This window comes from Pelophylax lessonae (assembly GCF_965119305.1).
Source record: "Pelophylax lessonae genome assembly, chromosome: 4".
NCBI classification, from domain to species: domain Eukaryota; kingdom Metazoa; phylum Chordata; class Amphibia; order Anura; family Ranidae; genus Pelophylax; species Pelophylax lessonae.
The window spans coordinates 423,176,822-423,196,076 of NC_138771.1; the positions used below are offsets into that span (position 1 = coordinate 423,176,822).

The 19,255-nt window shown below is 45.8% G+C and overlaps 1 protein-coding gene across 1 annotated transcript in view; it reads right to left on the minus strand.

The window, feature by feature from the left end:
• Positions 1–19,255, minus strand: part of IK (IK cytokine) — a 74,324-nt gene that overhangs the window by 21,701 nt on the left and 33,368 nt on the right. The window contains exons 10-13 of the mRNA XM_082255004.1: positions 18,208–18,316; positions 12,893–12,932; positions 4,963–5,372; positions 3,699–3,797 (exon numbers count right to left, since the gene is read on the minus strand). Of these exons, the coding sequence (XP_082111130.1) occupies positions 3,699–3,797; positions 4,963–5,372; positions 12,893–12,932; positions 18,208–18,316 (658 nt within the window). The remainder of the gene's footprint in view (positions 1–3,698; positions 3,798–4,962; positions 5,373–12,892; positions 12,933–18,207; positions 18,317–19,255) is intronic.

A 19,255-nucleotide genomic window follows, 5' to 3' on the forward strand; every position in this document is an offset into this window, starting at 1 on the left:
TAGTCCTCAGAACAAAAAAACTTTTTGGACTAATTAAACGGATATACTAAAATGCAGACCAAAAGGAAGCAAATATGAGAAGTTTATTAGGGTTTATAAAACTTTACAGGTTTGCATAAATGTAAGTTCCCTGGCACTTACAGCCTAATAGTTTTTTTTATCAAAACAATGGGAATAGGTACATTTTCTAAATGGTCAGCTGTCCCTGTGACAACTGTCATTGAGGGGGATTTCTAATAGTTACATGGTTTGTTTGACTTGTGTCCTTTTTCAACCAGACAATCTAGTTCAACCAATAAAAGGGGGAGGGGAAAAATTATACAATCCTATATACCAGGGCTCAAAATTTCATGTCCTGAGCTACTAGCCAGGCCTTAAGAGTTACTCGCCACTTGTTGCCCCACCCAAACTCTACCCTGCTCTGCCCCTAAACACGCCCTCATAAAATATCTCATAAAATTACACTGTTACATGTTTTATTCAGAAGTTACAAAAATAAATATTAACAAAAACAACCGAGAGAAAGAGGGTTCGACAGAGAGAGAGGGGGTTTGACAGAGAGAGAGACAAGGGGGGGGGGGGGTTGACAGAGAGAGGAGGTGACAGAGAGAGAGAGGGGGCTGACACGGAGAGAGGGAAAGGGGGTGCCAGGGAAAGAGAGGGGGCTGACATGGAGAGAGGCAAAGGGGCTGATATGGAGAGAGGTAAAGGGGCAGACACAAAGAGAGGGAGAGAGGGGGGTGACACGGAGAGAGAGGGGGGTGACACGGAGGGAGAGAGAGAGAGGGGGGTGACACGGAGGGAGAGAGAGAGAGGGGGGGGGCTGACAGGGAGAGAGAGGAGGGAGCTGACAGGGAGAGAGAGGGGTGACAGGGAGAGAGGGGGGGTGACAAGGAGAGAGAGAGGGGGGGGGGTGACAGGGAGAGGGAGGGTTGACAGGGAGAGAGAGAGGGGGGCTGACAGGGAGAGAGGGGGGGCTGACAGGGAGAGAGGGGGGGGCTGACAGGGAGAGAGAGAGGGGTGACAGGGAGAGAGGGGGGGGGTGACAGGGAGAGAGGGGGTTGACAGGGAGAGACAGAGAGAGAGAGAGAGAGGGTGACAAGGAGGGAGAGAGAGAAGGAAGGGGTGAAACGGAGAGAGAGAGAAGGAAGGGGTGACACAGCGAGAAAGAGAGGGGGGATGAGAGTGAGAGGGGGTGACAGGGAGAGACAGGAAAGGACAGGGACAGATGGGGATGACAGGGACAGAGGGGGGGACGGGGATGATAGGGACAGGGACGGGGGATGATAGGGACAGGGACGGGGGATGACAGGGACAGAGGGGGGAAATGACAGGAACAGAGGGGGGGATGACAGGGAAAGAGGGGGGGGTGACAGGGACAGAGGGGGGGGGGGATGACAGGGACAGAAGGGGGGGGGGATGACAGGGACAGAAGGGGGGGGGGATGACAGGGACAGAAGGGGGGGGGGATGACAGGGACAGAAGGGGGGGGATGACAGGGACAGAGGGGGGGGGATGACAGGGACAGAGGGGGGGGGATGACAGGGACAGAGGGGGGGGGGATGACAGGGACAGGGGGGGGGGATGACAGGGACAGAGGGGGGGGGGATGACAGGGACAGAGGGGGCGGGATGACAGGGACAGAGGGGGGGGATGACAGGGACAGAGGGGGGGGATGACAGGGACAGAGGGGGGGGTGACAGCAGGGACAGAGGGGGGGTGAATGGGACAGGGGAAGGTGAAAGGGATAGACAGGGGGGTGTGACAGGGACAGAGGGGTGGGGAGGGACAGAGGGGTGGGGAGTGACAGAGGGGTGGGGAGTGACAGAGGGGTGGGGAGTGACAGGGACAGAAGGGGGGTTGACAGGGACAGAAGGGGGAGTGACAGGGACAGAAGGGGGGTTGACAGGGACAGAAGGGGGAGTGACAGGGACAGAAGGGGGGGGTGACAGGGACAGAAGGGGGGGTGACAGGGACAGAAGGGGGGGTGACAGGGACAGAAGGGGGGGTGACAGGGACAGAAGGGGGGGTGACAGGGACAGGGGGGGGGGGGGGTGACAGGGACAGAGGGGGGGGGTGACAGGGACAGAGGGGGGGGGTGACAGGGACAGAGGGGGGGGTGATGACAGGGACAGAGGGAGGGTGATGGCAGGGGGGGGTGAAAGGGGCAGGGGGGGGGTGACAGGGTAGGGAGGAGTAAGTCCGGTCACAGTGCTCATCTTACTCAGTTCACCATGTAGCTGCTTCAATGAAACTTTCCCGCCCACACATCTCCTTCACACACAGCACGCACGGCTGTACTGAGTGTGTGGGCGGGCACAGGGGGAGAGAGAGAGAGAGAGAGAGAGGGGGGCGGGAGAAGGCAGAGCAGATGCAGCCTCTCCCATTCCTGGAGGGGGGGGGGATCTGCTCACTGGGCTATGTAACAATGAAACACACACACAGCCTTGTGACAGGGGGGGGGGGGGGGCAGGCTGAACCGAGGAGAAACACACATTCCCCCTACAGTACAGCCCTGTTCTTACTCGCCCTCCTCATCATTCCACTCGCAGAATGCGAGCAGAATTTTTGAGGGCTGCTATATACACAATCCTAAACCTACAGTTGATCCAGAGGAAGACAAACAATACCCCAGCATCCCAAGAGGCAATCAGATATTCCCTGGATCAACTTCACCTATAAATGTTAGTATCCAGTTATATTATGTACATATAGGAAAGAATACAGGCCTTTTTTATTCTACTTCGCTGGACAGAACCAGTTCTTATGCCCCATACACACGTGCAGATTATCTGCAGACTTTTGTCTGCAGACTTACCAAAACCATATAATATGAGGTCAAACCTAAACACTTTCAATTTGTATGCAATCCGGCAGGCCCTTGCACTACATAGAAAAGGTAAGTCTGCAGACAAAAGTCTGCAGATAATCTGCACGTGTGTATGGGGCATTATAAGAAGTCTATTCCACGTTTGCACAGCCCTTACTGTGAAGAAACCTTTCAGTATTTGGAGATTAAATCTCTTTTCCTCCAGACGTAAAGATTGCTCCTTTGTCCTCTGTGATGACTGTGATGACCTTAAAGTCAACGCCAAGTTAACTATATGGAACACTTCTGTATTTATATAAGTTGATCACATTTCCCCCCTTAATCTCCAAGAGAGAATAAATTAATTTCCTCTAATCTTTCCTCATAGCTGAGCTCCTCCATGACTCTTACCAGTTTGGTTGCCCTTCGCTGCACTTTCTCCAGTTCCCCAATATCCTTTTTGTGAACTGGTGCCCAAAACTGAACTGCATATTCAAGATGAGAGCTCACTTATGATTTGTACAGGGGTAAAGTGATCTCTCTCTCTCTCTGCCTCAGCTTTAAGCAGTACTCCCATTATACAGTCATTGATTACATAGTGTAATCAAATACAGAAGTCAAGTTTACTCATTTGTAATTTTTCAGAAAGTCATTAACATATTTTTTTTTTGTATGCAACCAATACCACTAAGTTTCCCCTTTGAATTTCTTTTTGTGGAACCTTTACTGCATTACCTGTCTGTGGACTATCCACTAAAGTCACAGCAAGGCTCCAGAATAAAGAACAGTCTATATACAACATCTCCCCAATCCATTCCCATTCAATTTTTGTTTTAGAAATGTTGCTTTTGTGTGCATCCCTGTACGCCTATGTATTAAGAAAAAGGATATTCCATGCCATCCCATCCTTGTGTTCCAGCAAAGTTATCGTTGATCGATTTCAGCAAGTCCTTGGTGGATCCTGGACCTAGGAAAGAATATACAGAATCTAAATTCACAGAGAATACAAATAAACTGATTTGTAACCATGATCAACAGTATTCAAAGACATATGACAGTGTGAGTGAAAAAGATAATTACATATAAGATCTGCACACGCATGGCAGTACGACCAGATTTCCTAAGTCTGTTATTTTTTCACAGTGCATTTGTTGCGTCCTACTCTAAAATACGCCTAAACCTGTACAGTGCTAAAACGTGGTTGTAGGCCCTCACATATACCCATTGAAGTGAATAGCCTCAGATGATACACAGATGAAACAAATCCTCCACCATAAGTTTTATTTGTTTACCTGCAGTCTTCTGCTCTCTATCTACAACCTTTCAGAAGTGAAGATCATGCTAAAAATCTCTCTTCATCTGTCAGCAGCACAGAGGAGGGGGTGGAGAGACTGCAGTTACTACTTTAATCGTCATCCCCATTTCAATACTGTCCAATATCATACATTCACAGCATTTTATTTTTTCTTTTAACTTTTGTAGCAGAAGTATGAAGACAGAAGGGGGAATTCAGGCCTGAGCACTGCATGCTGAGGAGGTCAGACACAACCTCCATACTGGAAAGCACTATGTGTTTGAGGAGGGCTATAATTTGGTGTAGGATTTCAAGAGGCTTAACATATGCCATGCACAGTGATATTTCAAATGCCATAATGGGGATATCTGCACTTTTCATACTATATATACACACCATCACATATTGGGGTGCACGTGCATAATCTTGTAGTAGGCAGAAAATGAATGTCAGGATGAGGCAAGGACAAGGCAAACCAAACCAGAATAAATAAAATCATTTTGTGATCAGAAAAATAAAAAGATCTTACAACAGTGTGGAGGGTTCAATGACCGAAAAAGAATAAAAAGTGGCAATTACACATGTTTTGAGTTAAAACAGACTACTTTAAGACACTCAAATAAAAAAAAAAAAGGAATTACCTTTTTCGGTATCAGCCTGAAAGAAAATTAAAAAGAATATAAATACTTTTTTTTTTTTAATTTCCAACTTGACAAAATAACCTTCACGTGGAAGGACACATTCAAGGAGCATACAAACTATTTCTCTACCTTTCTTGCAGTACAGAAGTATTTTGTTGTCAATTATAAACCAAGTTTGAAAATGAACAGCATAATACAAAATTTAGAGAATACAGTACTCACCTCATCATCAGCCTTTGGTTTCTCAAAATAGCTGTGCCTCCTCTTCTCCTCCTCCCTGTCCCTTTCTCTATCCCGTTGCCTGTCTCTTTCCCTCTCTCTTTCTCGGTCATGATCTCGGTCATGATCATGGTCATGATCTCGGTCATGATCTCGGTCATGATCTCTGTCATGATCACGATCTCGGTCATGGTCACGGTCACGGTCTCGGTCATGATCTCGGTCATGGTCTCGGTCATGATCTCGGTCATGATCTCGGTCATGATCTCGGTCATGATCTCGGTCCCGCTCTCTCTCCCGCGGACGTTCTCTATCTCTGTCCCGCTCCTTTTCCCTGTGTTTTTCTCTCTCCTTCTCACGAGGTGCTTTAGCGGCGGTTGGAACATAGTCTCCAATATCATCAAAGATGCTGCACGAGAAAAAAAAAAACAAAAAAACAAAAATTCAAATCTGGTAGGCCTCTGCTGAAACCTAAATTACCAACATTACTCTGTATGAAAACACATCTGGAAACAGTTTATTTTTAAACCGTTGTGAACAATAGGGCCTTATTTACAAATATGTCTGTAAAAAAAAAAAAAAAAAAAAAAAAAAAAAATTTGCTCAGAGTAAACTTATATTTCTTTAATTTTGTACACAAATTAGAAGAAATTTTATGATTATTGCAACTATTTTTTTTATCCATTTTCTTACTTTGTACATGACAAATCCAGTTACACATAAGATAACTGGATTTTTGTAAGAACTTACCGCAAAATCCTTTTCTCTGAAATCCATTGACAGACGCAGATCTTATGCTTCTTCACTATTGGGTTATGCGCCATCTACAGGAGTAGACTAGGCAGTGAAAAGCTTTCACTCGACACGCCTATAGGGGTTGTCCCTCACGACATAACCCCAGACACACTGTGCTCCGATATTAGTTTTGTAGCAAGCAGTGAAAAGAAGACACAACCATCCCCATAATAGAGGGGCGGGTACTGCGTTTGGCAATGGCCTTCAGAGAAAAGGATTTTACGGTAGGTTCTTAGAAAAATGCAGTTTTCTCTATTGTCCATTGACAGATGCAGATCTTATGCTTCTTTACTATTGGGACGTCCCAAAGCAGTATAGGCATGAGGGGTGGGAAGAAAGCAACCAAAACCGTTAACGTATTTCCAAGGCTAAAAACGTAGCCAACTGGGTAGCAAAAGGTCAACCCGTACCAACAGGCGCTTACCCCCAAAACAAAAATTCAACCCCGTAAAGAGAAAAAAACCAAGTCTCTTTTAAACAGCAGCCTGCAAAACCTTGCAGCCAAAGGAGGCATCCGAGGATGCCAATAAATTTAATTTGTAGAAATGTGTAAAAGTATGTACGGACGACCAAGTCGCCTCTTGACACACTTGAGTAACAAATGCCTGATGGCGAAAAAGACAAGAGGCACTCAGCGCTCCAGTAGAACGCCTTCACAGGGAAAGGAGGAACCTGACCCTTCAATGAACAACTGTCTGCCTGATCCATTTGGATATGGTTGTAGCAGATGCAGCCGAACCCTTACGAGATCCTTCAGTAAGGACAGAGAACCAGATGTCCTAAAGGGCTCTGTGGCCGACATGTAAACCCTGATCGCCAAAATTACATCCAGAGAATGTAAGGCAAATTCCTTGGAATGCTTAGTCTTAGAACAGAGCGAGGTAAAACAATATTTATGTTGAATTGGAAGAAGACACCACCTTCCCTAATATTTTCAAAAGGAGGCTGTTGAAGAACAGACAAAACCAAATTCAGATCCCACGCCACGGAGTCAAAGGGGATCATTTTGGAGGGACCAGATGACGCACCTCTTGAAAAAAGGTGCGGATCAAGTAATTAGTCGCCAACGGGCATTGGAAGTAAATGGCTAAGGCCGACACTTGTCCTTTAAGCGTGCCTAAAGCCAAAACATTGCTCAACTCCTTTTTGCAAGAAAATCAAGACCCTCGCCACCAAAAACGAGCGAGGAAGCAATCTCTGCGATTCACACCAGGCAATATACATCTTCCAAGTACGATGATAATTCTACCTGTAAGTTGCCCTTCTAGCCCTCAACAGGGTAGGAACCACAGAATCAGGGAGAACTCTGTCTATTAACACCTGGCCTGCAACAGCTATGCCGGTAAATCCAGCGACCATAAAGCAGGATGGAAGATCGGCCCTGAGACAGCAGATCATCTCTCAGAGGCAGCCGCCAAGGAGGCTCGACGACCAACTTTACCAGGTCCGCGTACCAAGACCAGCAAGGCCAGTCTGGGGCTACCAGAATCACCTGCACCTTGTCCACCGCCAATCTGCGGAGGAACCTCGACAAGAGCTGTATTGGAGGAAAGGCATAAAACAGCCGATATCAGCTCCAGGGCACCACCAATGCGTCTGTGGCGTCGGCCAGAGGGTCTCAAGCCCAGGCCACAAACCTCTGTATCTTTTTGTGCAGATGAGACGCAAACAGATCCACCTCCCGAGTTCCCCATCGGGCAAACAGGAGATGAAAAAAACGCCGGATGCAGGGACCATCCCCCCTGATCCGGAACCTGACGACTCAGGTAATCCACCTGCCAATTCTCCTTACCGGGAATGTGAACTGCGGAGAGAGCCGGGACATGTTCCTCGGCCCAAGTCAGAATCTCGGCTACCTCCCTGGCCGCCCCCTTGATTGATGTAAGCCACAGCCGTGGCATTGTCGGAGAGTACCCATCGGTAAAGAGGATTTCTCCGTTGGTCAGCGTCCCTGGGCACAGAGATTTCCAGTACTCCACCCCAGCCCGACAGGCTGGCAGCCGTGGTGACCACTGTCCACAACAGTGGTTGAAAAGACCTGCCCTGGCTCAGAGCGGGCGACTAGAAGCCGACACGAGAGCTCCGGCCTCATGAAAAGGCTGAGACATATCATCCTGTCAAAGGACTGCAGATCCTTGTTCCACTTGACAAGAAGCTCTTGTTGTAGAGGTCTTATGTGAAATTGAGCAAACAGGACCGTCTCGAAGTTTGACATCATCAGCCCCAGAGACCTCATACAAGTCCGCAGAGAGAACAGACCGGTGTCCATCAGCAACCTGATCTCGCTCTGCAAAGTCTGAAGTTTTCTCCCTGAGGAGAAAGCCCCTTGCCAGAGAGAAAAGTCTAAAATCATACCCAGGTAATTCAAGTGCACTGACGGAGTCAGCGCAGACTTCTTGAAGTTGATGGTCCACCCAAACTCCTAAAGGGTCTCGCCCAACAGAGTCAGATGAGAACTTGCATAGCAAAGCCAACACCAAGGCCAAAACCTTGGCGAAGACTCTGTGTTTCTAGGCACTGTGAACAGGTTTGAATAAAAAACCTACAATACAATCAATCAAAAACAATCAATCCCTGTGCAAGAAGATCCTGCACTGACTCCCTGGGATCCTTCAATCGATCCGGAGATGAACGGAGATTTGTGAGACCGAAATTCGATCTTGTACCCTGAACAAATTAGTTTGTGAAACCCATGTGTCCTGAATCAGAGACGTCCAGGGTTCTTGAAGCAACGCAGACGTCCCCCCACCCCCAAATCAGGTGAGGGTGTCCCTTCATGCAGAGGAGGATTTGTTCGCCGAACCGGACTGGCTAGTCTCGGGCTCACCCGACCAAGCCTTTTTACCTCCAGAGGCTCTGAACGGTTTACCTTTTTCTTGCGCCCCTGAGGCACGAAAAAACCTGCCTGTGACCCGTGAAAGAAGGCCCCCACTGACTGCGAGGTGTCTTGCGATTTGAGGATTGGGGGGAGAAGAGTACTCTTACCCCCCGTTAGACCCTTGATTCACTCATCCAAGGAGTCACCAAACACCCAAAAATGGGAGATCAGTTAAGGCCTTCTTAGAGGTCTGGTCCGCCGACCAGCATTTCAGCCACACCATGGGGCGTATGGCAATCCCCACTGCAGACACTCTGGCAACCAGAGGAGCCACGTCCAGGGCCGCATCACACAGGTACCCCATGGCCTGGGCCATCTGGTCTGTGAGCTCAAGCAGAGTCGGGTGAACGATTTCAGAGTCCAAGTTACCCCCCTAAGTACCTTAGCCCATTCAGTAACCGTCTGAGAAACCAGGACGGACGCGAAAAAAGGGTTTAAGTATCGAGCCGGCCAACAAATGTAGGTGGCGGGAAAGGGATTCCACCGGGTCCGTAAACACCGGGAGTCTTCCACAGGAACCACTGTAGATTTGTTCAACCTGGAAACCGGGTGATCCACCTTAGGCGACACTGTCCAAGGATTTAAGACTGAGTCAGTAAATGGATAACGGCATTTAAAGCGCTTTGGCACCAGCACATGCTTAATGCGCTGCCATTGCTCATTCACAATATCGTGAAAGTCTCCGGGACAAGGGAACACCTGACCCGACTTCTGAGCTTTTCGGGAGCCAAAAACAACCCGCTTTCCTGACTGCGTGAGCTCATCATCGATTTGCAATGTTTCCCTTACTAAACAAGTGCTTTCACCATAGCGCGTTCACGCACTGCAACTGAAGAGGACATATCCTCCTCACCATCTGACTGCGAGGACAGAGATCCCCCGTGATGGGATTGTCCGTGGCGACCATATCAGGCTCTGAATCAGAAGACAGAGGGCATAGGCAGTTTTTGGGTAGCAACTTGTTTCATGACAAGGTCCACCTTTGACGCCAGAGTTTCTAAAGCTGCAGACAGAGACATGATAAATTGCGATCCGGATGGTCTGGCATGCCCACAAATAAAGTCTGAGGGGGATATTTTACTTTGGGACTCCATTTTGCAATTGCAGAAAAAAAAGGAGTGAAGTGTGGAAGGTGCGCTGATTATGGACTGTGTGAAGCTGCAACTATAGATCCAAGTGGAATAATATGTGAGAAAAATAAATCAAGTGCGCTAAACACATGAAAAAGTGTTCTACATTTGAGAGACACTGTATAATGCTAAATACACCAGCAAAGAAATGGTGAAATATACAATAAGGTGAAAACCAAACAATAAATCTGCTAACATTATTGGGACAGTGCACAAATTTGGTACAAGTGAGCAATGAATACAAAGTGGAAAAAGATCCACGTGTAATAACCAAAGTCCGTGACAAATGTGGCACAAAGGTGCACAAAAATGCAAAAGTAAGTAACAAAGTTCAAGTGAAAACGGCAAATGTCCGTGAAAAATAAACCAAACGAAGCAGGTGATATTGCCGGTGACAAACAAAAACACTATGATGTGCCTGATGTCCCACCACCAGTGTCGTTTAACTTCTTACCAGAAATCTGTGAAAAAGGGCATATGTGCGACCGGATCCAATACACAAACCACGTGCTGGGGAGAGGGACAGATGAGAATCCTCCCACACCCTCCTATGCACAGGAAGTAAGTGAGCCTCTTACCAGATATTCAAACTGTAAGAACCTTAAGGAATTCATAGACAAAGTATATTCCTTCCTCTTATCCAGATGCCATAATGGACCGGTGTTCCCTGGTAGTCTTGACTACTCTTGATCCCCAGTATGCAGCAAGAGAGACAAAAGTAGCCAATAGTGCATTACCCTTAAACCATTTATTGATCAAAAGATAGGATACACTTACATGGACATCATGAATAAACACCATGAATGACTGCCGAGTGGTTCCTGTGGTCCGCGTCTACCTGCAGTGCAGACCGCGGCGATGTATGTGACGATGGGACGGCGCCTCCTCTCTGACGCGTTTCCTCCCTAATTGGACATCAACTGAGATAGGAGGAAGCACGCATCGTCACTTCCGCCCTTTTATGTGAGGTTGAAAGAGTACTTCCGGTGTCTGCACAGGATGTCCCGGTGTAAGTGCAGCATTCCCTGCCGCAATATTCTTAATATTTGAACAATGATAACTTCATTGGATGCGCAATACTTTTAATATGCATCCTCTGAAATAAAATACAAATTAAAACGAATATAATAAAAAGGAATAAAATCCATATGTGGTCCAATATTACGTGTTATTAAGTGAGTACCCCTCCCACATCTGATATATAATCTTTTTATTTTACATGCTTATTTAAAATGCAGGAATAGAATCAAAAGTTTACATCAATTCTAAAATCAATGCTCAAATATATCTGTTAATGCAAAAAGGAGGGACACCAGAATCCCATTTTATTTTCTTCCCCACCATAGGCCACTATAATGGTTGCCAGTTGGTAAGGGTGCCTTCTACTGATGCAAAACAGAAAATACCTGAACCTGGAGAATATTGGCATTAACACTTTATACAGTCAATAAACTGCATGTGAAATGTGAATATTCCTTTATCCCTTTGCTACTGCATAATAAGGGCCCATGCTTGGGAAATGCAGATCCAAATGGGGCAAATGGCATTTAAAATGGAGGAAAATAAAATTCAAACACTTAAATGAGAGATGAATGGAATTGAATAGTACACATGCACTATGGAGGGTAAATTAGCTGTTATTCACATAGGAATTGATGTTCCATTCAATGTTGTGTCCTGAGGGACGAAAACATTTGAGTTCATATATCCAGAAGGTCTCCCTTCTGGATATAGTTCTCTTCATGTTACTTCCAAACTTATTGTTTGGTTTTCACCTTATTGTATATTGCACATTTGTTTGCTGGTGTGTTCAGCATTCCACAGTGTCTCTCAAATGTAGAACTCTTTTTCATGTGTTTAGCGCACTGGATTTATTTTTCTCAGAAAAAAAAGGAGTGCACTGCACCTGTAAATACCGCGATCGCGGTCCGCACTGCTATACCGTGCTATATCCGGAGTTCCCCCTTAAGGATGGCAGGAGCAAAGTGTGCCAGAGGAATGCCCAAAGGAACAAAACCCCTTAACTTTACCACCGCTGAGAAGCAGCTGCTCTGTAGTCAATCTCCTGCATGAAAAACGTTTGACAGGAAGTGACATATCATCACTAGAGGCCGAACACTGCCTGTGTAGAGTCAGGCTACAATAAAATGGTGCCAAAAGTAAAGTATAGGAAGCTAATGGAAAATGGCCGCCGATCTCACACAGAGAGAGCCTATGCCCACACTTAAAATGACGTCCGAAACCGTTGCCATGCACTCAGGACCCAGGCATGAGGCCACCGCGGGAATCCACCTAAAGGGACCCCCCAGGACAAGGTAACATCTGTAATAACCCCCCCCAGACGTCAGACGCAGACTACAGCACCCCCAGCGGGAGCAGGGAGGGCAGGGCCTGTCCTGATAGGCCTGGGGGATCTTTCAGAGAAAACACAGGCCTGTTATCCCCAGGAGTGGGCCCATATCTCCCCCTCAGAGGTCTGCTTCAGGGACACGGGGGGCGTTGCATCACTCACCATACCATGGACCGAAAAAGCTCGCCTCCCACCCTGAGTGGGGGTGCTGCCAGCCAAAAGAGGTACGCTGCAACTTAGGGCGTTCAAGTCGATACGTCCCAGCGAGGAATCCGCTCGCCGGCTCATCCCCATCCACCGGGGCTCCGTTGTGGCGAGGCCTGGGCGGACCACAACCTGCTCACGCTCATTGGCCAGGCTGGGAGACCGTAAGGATCTACAATATCCAGTGCGAAACCGCAGCCGGCTGTCGCTTGTAGTTCACCAGGAGGATCTACCTGACACTAGCTAGGGATAGTGAGTAAAGATAAATAAACATTCTGAAAATAATATAAAAACTGAGATCGAAGTCCCAGCCGGAAACCTAGGTCCTACTCCTTCACTAGGCAGCAAGAAACTGACATGAGAGCACAGTGTGTCTGGGGTTATGTTGTGAGGGACAGCCCCTATAGACGTGTCGAGTGAAAACTTTTCACTGCCTAGTCTACTCCTGTAGATGGCGCATAAGAAGCATAAGATCTGCATCTGTCAATGGACGATAGAGAAATTAGTCTATTTCAGAAAAGGCAGTCACAATCAACTCATGGATAAATGATACATAAGGCATTTTAACTTACTTCAAATCTGCCTCTGGAGGCTTCTTTTCATCCAGTTTGCCTGCAAAGATTAAAATGCAAATGAGGTTTAGAGCAGAGGAATATGGTCTAACCCAAGGAGGGTGCCAAACAAGAGTTTTTAGAGTCCAAAGCAGTATTATTGCAAATCTGCAAATGACAACAGCAGAAAAAGCAACCAACATGCTTTGGGGGCTCAACACTCCATCCCTGATGATGGTAGTTGGGAGGAGATGGTTGGGGTGCTGGATGGGGAGACGGGGACTCTAAGAACTCTGGTTTGGTTGAAATGCATTATGACCTCTCAAATTATGTGAACTCTGTCTTTTGCGAGGGGGTTCCTGTGTTGATGAGAGCTGCTGAACACAAATTACTTGGCTTTATTAGGAGTTCTCTCATTATATATTGGGGATCCTTATGCTGTCCACAGTCTTTTTCAGATTAATTCTGTTTTTATTACTGGCAAAGGGACATCTCTTGGGGTCACGGTGCGGGAGATTTCAGAAGGGTGTAAATGTTAAAAATGTGGCTGGGGGATGCATTGCTAGCTCTTTATATCTGACAATTTATGGGTCTTTTAACTGTCCATTGAAATATAGTATAATCTTATTCTATTTCACATACCCTTTCGCTACATTTTTTTGTGAAAGGGTATGTGAAATAAACATGTATGTAAAATATGACTCCAATCTTCGCTTTCTTGCAGAGCTTCACCTGCTGCAAGGATGTTTTGTACCTAACACTTTCTGGTTTAACTTGCTGGCTCCTACATCATTGCGTGTGGCCTTGCAGTCTTTTAAGCAAAGAGTTGGTACATATTGCAGTAACTGCAGTTCATCCTTTATACTGTCTGTAGTCATGTGTTGCAGCCATACATACATTTAGGCTGCAACACATAGGACGGCCCATTCAAGTCTGCGTTAAAAAAAAGAAAAACCCGCCAAAGTAGCTCCTGTTCTTTTTTGGAGCCAATTTTGGCGCCTTTTTTTGCTTGCTCCTTTAGCGTGTCTGGGGTGCCATTAAAGTGTTTGGAGCAGCTCCTGCTGTTGTCCACCAAACACTACGAGGGGAGAGCAGGGTAGTGGGGCCGAGGTGTGTGTGTGTATGGATGCAAACAGCCCAACTCCAGAGCAAGGCTGCAGGTGCTCCCCCTAGGAAGTGGCTTCCTATGGTGGCCCACAAAAAAAAAAAAGAGAAGGAGCAGAGAAAGCTAGCGGGGGGGGGGGGGGGGGGGGGTCAAGAAGAGGAGGTTTAGGGCCACTCTGTGCAGTACTATTGGACAGAGCAAGTAAGTATAACATGTTGATTATTAAAAAAACAAATATGGTTTACAACCGCTTTAACAATTAATGGAACCCAATTGTGCGATTCTGATGCGCTCAGGCGTAAACTGTCACAAATTATTTAAATCCATTCAAAATTCAACCAACAATAAAATTTATCTAGGGAACAAAATACGGATTTTTCCTACAGCTTACCTGTAAAATCCATTTCTTGGAGTACATCACGGGACACAGAGCCACATTTATTAACATATGGGTTATACACCACCTATAGGTGAATGGACACTGGCAACCCCCTATATAACCCCTCCCACAAATGAAGTACCTCTGTTTTGTAGCAAGCAATAAGCACCCCATACAATAGGGGAGGGACCTCTGTGTCCTGTGATGTACTCCAAGAAATGGATTTTACAGGTAAGCTGTAGGAAAAATCTTTATTTCTTTATCGTACATCACGGGACACAGAGCCATATTCATTACTATATGGGACGTCCCATAGCAATGCACTGGAGGGGAAGGGGACACCATAAATACCGCCACCAGACTACAAAAAATCTACATAGCTGCCTGCAGAACACTGCGGCCAAATGCAGACTCCTTCTGGGTCCTAACATCCACTTGATAGAATTTAGTGAACGTATGCACCGATGACCAAGTTGCAGCCTTGCAAATCTGACCCATAGAGGCTTGATGGCGAACTGTCCAAGAGGCATCTACTCTTCTGGTAGAGTGTGCCTTTACCGGAAAAGGTGGAACCTTCCCTTTCAAACCATACGCTTGGATAATAACCTGGCGAATCCATTGAGAAATCGTAGACTTAGATGCTGCCTGCCCTTTCCTGGGCCCTTCTGGCAGCATGAACAAAAAGTTTGGTCTTTCGAATCTGAGTTGACATTTTCAAGTAAATCTTAAATGCACGTACTACTTTAAGCAAATGTAATAACTTTTCCTCCGCGGTTTAAAGATTTGGAAAAAAAAGGAAGGCAGTAAAATGTTCTGATTCAAAAGAAAAGCGGATACCACCTTGGTCAAAAAAACCTGGGTGTGGACGTAGAATCCCCCTTGATGCAAAATCAAGAATGGCTCTTTACAAGAAAGAGCTGCTAGTTCTGATACTCTTCTGGCTTAAGTTAGCGCAATCAAAAAGACCAGTTTTCTGGTCAAAAGAACCAGGGGAATATGCCCCATGGGCTGAAAAGGCTGTTTCTGTTAAACTGCCAGCACCAAATTTAGATTGCAAGGATGGAATAGTGGCTTCCTTCGGTGGAAGCATACGTAACACCCCTTAAACGAAGGTTTGAACCAAGGAATGTGAAGCGATCAGTCTCCGGAAAAAAAACGACAAGGCTGAAATTTGACCCTGAATGGTGCCTAAGGCTAATTTCATATCTACCCCTACTTGCAAGGAGGATAGAATTCTCCCGATGAAAGGGCAGAGCAACAAACTGAAAATGACGGTTCTCTACTGCAAAGTGTAAAAACCTTTGATGGGCCTGAAAGATAGGCACCTGAAGGTAATGCATCTTTGATGTCTATGGATGCTAGAAACGATTCTCCCTGCAGGGAGGCAATGACTGAGCGAACTTGACTCCATTTGGAAAAGTATGAATGTTTAGAAACTGGTTCAGAGCTTTGAGATCCAGAATAGGTCTCACATCTCCGTTTGGCTTGGGGACTACGAAAAGGTTTGAGTAAAAACCCCTAAATATTTGGTCCTCCGGAACCTCTGTAATCACTCTTTGGGACCTTAAATGGTCCAGAGCCAGAGAGATCTTCTTTTTAGGGGATCTGCAGGTATGTTTTACTTTACAAACCAAGGATACGGGAACACCAGAAATTCCAGTTTGTATCCCTGCGAGATAGTGGAAATAACAGTTGTCTTGAGTTATATCCACCCAGACCTCCGAGAACCGTAGCAGCCCTCCCCCCACCCAACTGAGTGGGGGCATCCCTTTACAAGGTAGGCTTAGAGCTAGATTTGGTAGGTCTCTGGGCCCAGGGTTTCTTCTGCCCCTGCCCCAAAGGCTTTGTTCTAGATACAGGTGGCTGGGGCCGTCGTAACTGCCTGGGATTAGAAGCACTGGCAGTCTAAGTGCTGGGAATCCTAAAAGGAGGACGTTTGCTTTTCCTCTTAGCGGGTAGCAACGCACTCTTCCCCCCAAAATCTTTTTGATATATTTATCCAGATCATCACCAAATAGGCGTTCTCAATGAAAGGGAAAGACAGCCAGCAAGTTTTTACACGGCAATTCAGCAGACCAGCTTTTTAGCCATAGGATTCTACACATATTATGCACTGCCAAAAGAGCAAACCGTGACATTTTCTGTATGGAGTCTTTAAGAGCATCTACTGCAAAACAAAGTGCGAGGCAGATGTGTCAAATCTTTCACAGACTGTCCTTGGGAAGGAACAGTCCTGGAAACTCGTTTAATATGGTCTTTTAAAGACTGACAAACTCCTATAGCTGCCAGTGCTGGTTGTATCGCAGAGCCTGCAACAGCAAAGGAAGCTTTTAGCAAAGATTCCAACTTTTTATCAGCTGGAGCTTTCTTTAAAAACCCGGGCATTATCCACAGGACAGGTTACACTTATAACAGAAGAAATAGCAGCACCCACAGTAGGTATACTCCATTTTCTTTTGAACTTTTCCCCCATAGAATACAATAGAGAAAACCTTTTGGGAGGAACAAAAATCCTGTCAGGATGATTCCAATCAGCACACATTACCTGCTCCAAGAGCGGATATAAGTTAAAAGCCTGAGGACTATGAGGAGGGCACAATTAGCCTAGAGAGAAAAAAAGAGACTTCAGACATTTCTAAGGGAGGTAGTTTGTATCCAGACTTGACCATTTCAGCGGGAGATTGAACTAAATCTCTGGGAATGAGAGGCCGAGTATGACTCCCCAGAAGTGGAAACCTCAGCTTGACCTTCTATAGGGTCATTTACGGATACTTCTTCCACATCCTCAGCCCAATCCTGAACTAGATCAGGGGATGACTCAGGTAAGGGGGATCTATCACATTTCCTCCATCCTTGTGATGCTGCAATCATGCCAGCAATCTTACCCTCAAGGCCGGCCAATGCCAAATCGTCCTTATAGACGCAGGCTGAGACAAACACTGGATGCACCTACTGTTTTGCACAGGGAGAGCAAATACGTTTAAACAAAAAACAAGGTGTGCTTTGACACAGCTAATACACCTGTCTCCTGTAGAGACCGCCATGGCACTCGGTAGCTGTGATATTTAAAAGGAACAGTGCAAAAAAATATCTTTACAAATATTTTTAAAGTGGACTTAGCAGTCCCGCCGCAGGATTCTGTCTTGTAACAAGAATCCAATCTTCCCCCATCACGGTGAGTTTCTGTCACTTGCAGACCTTCAAGGACTGGGTCCCCTTGTTTTTGAGGGGCCACTCCCTTGGACCTGTATAGCACCCTGCCAAAGCACCTTTGGGGTTTGGTTTTACCAAGGGTTCGGATCCCAGGGTCCAGTGCTTAAAAAGGACAACATTACAGGCAAAACCTTGTATCTCCTTTCCTGCAGCTCAGGTACCATCCTTTTAGTTCTTAAGACTTTTTTGGATGGATCAGATTGCTAATCCCCTTAGATTCAGAGATCTTTGATCGGGCTTTGTAGCATAAACTCCTTTCTTCTTCTTTGAGAAAACAAAAAATGTGGAGAGCCTCTCCACCATGACCATCACCTTTAAGACACTGGTGAAAAAAACGGAGGTACTTCCTGTGTAGGAGGGGTTATTATAGGAGGACTTCCTGTCTGATTGGTTGCCAGTGTCCATTCACCTATAGGTGGCGTATAACCCATATGGTAATGAATATGGCTGTGTCCCGTGATGTACGATAAGGAAAATACTGTAAATGTGTATATTTTAAAGATGTAAAATATGAAAATAGATGTCTGACATAAAGGAAGCAAAATAACGATAAAGGGAGCAAAATAACGAAATCCCCTTGAGAATGATACTATGGAGCATAACTGTAGAGGGGCAGCCAAACCGTAAACAAGTAACTACCTTTGTCCTTCTTCTTAAGTTTCTTGTTACGAGTTCCTTGCCTCAGGTAAGACAAAATCTGAGTCAATTTGCTGATGACAATGTCATTAGTTGTGAGAGTTGTTTGAGCCTGAAAAAAATGAGAATGATTGTAAAAAGTCTTTAACTTATACTGTTAAACAAGTATAATGAAACCACAGAAATCAGTAACAATCCATAACACAACTAGAACACTTACAAGTTCATTTACTGTAGTCCCCTTTGGACATAAAACACTAGTCTCAAAACAGGTGAACCTAGGTCATCCTTTCCATTGCCTATATACTACAGCTAGGAAACTGCCTAGAGTGGGGATTTAATCTGTTACATAGAGATTTAACTACTTGTTGCCCATCTTTTTTAGCAGCAAATTGATTTAAATGTATTCCGACTGGGGATACTACCAATGAATAGTTACATTTTGAACTATAAAAATTCACACCAATATTTCCAATGACATATACAGTACATAGGGGGAGATTCACTAAAACTGCTCCACCCAGAATCTGTCAGCTTAAAGATTTTATTGTCAACGCTTAATTGAACACGCTGAAGTTAAAAGATGTTTGGTTACTATGCACAGCTCCACCAGATTCTGGGTGCACCAGTTTTAGTAAATCTCCCCCTTAGCCTTCCTTCACTTTCCTTCCACTTCATTCAGTGCCAAGGGCAAAAGGCTATCCCCAGTACCTCAAGGTATGAAGGAGGATGTGATTCAGTAAATGGAGCAGCAGGGGAGCAAAAAGGAAGGTTAGTACACTGGCTTGCAATGAAGTGAGCCTGCTGCATTGCCCTGTGTAGTCAAAGCACGGTTTCACTTTAACCTCCCTATGGCTGATTCTGTGTGGAGGCTAGCTGTAAGAAATGCCCTTTGTTCCATTTTCCAGGAAACATTACTATTATTTCCTAGTTGTCAGGTCAGAAGAGATTTTAAAGAATTGCATAGTAGAGTCATTACCTAATTTAATTAGCAATCAAGAGAGAGGATCTAATAAAGGTTCATTCAGCTAAATGGTGTCAACATTCAGCT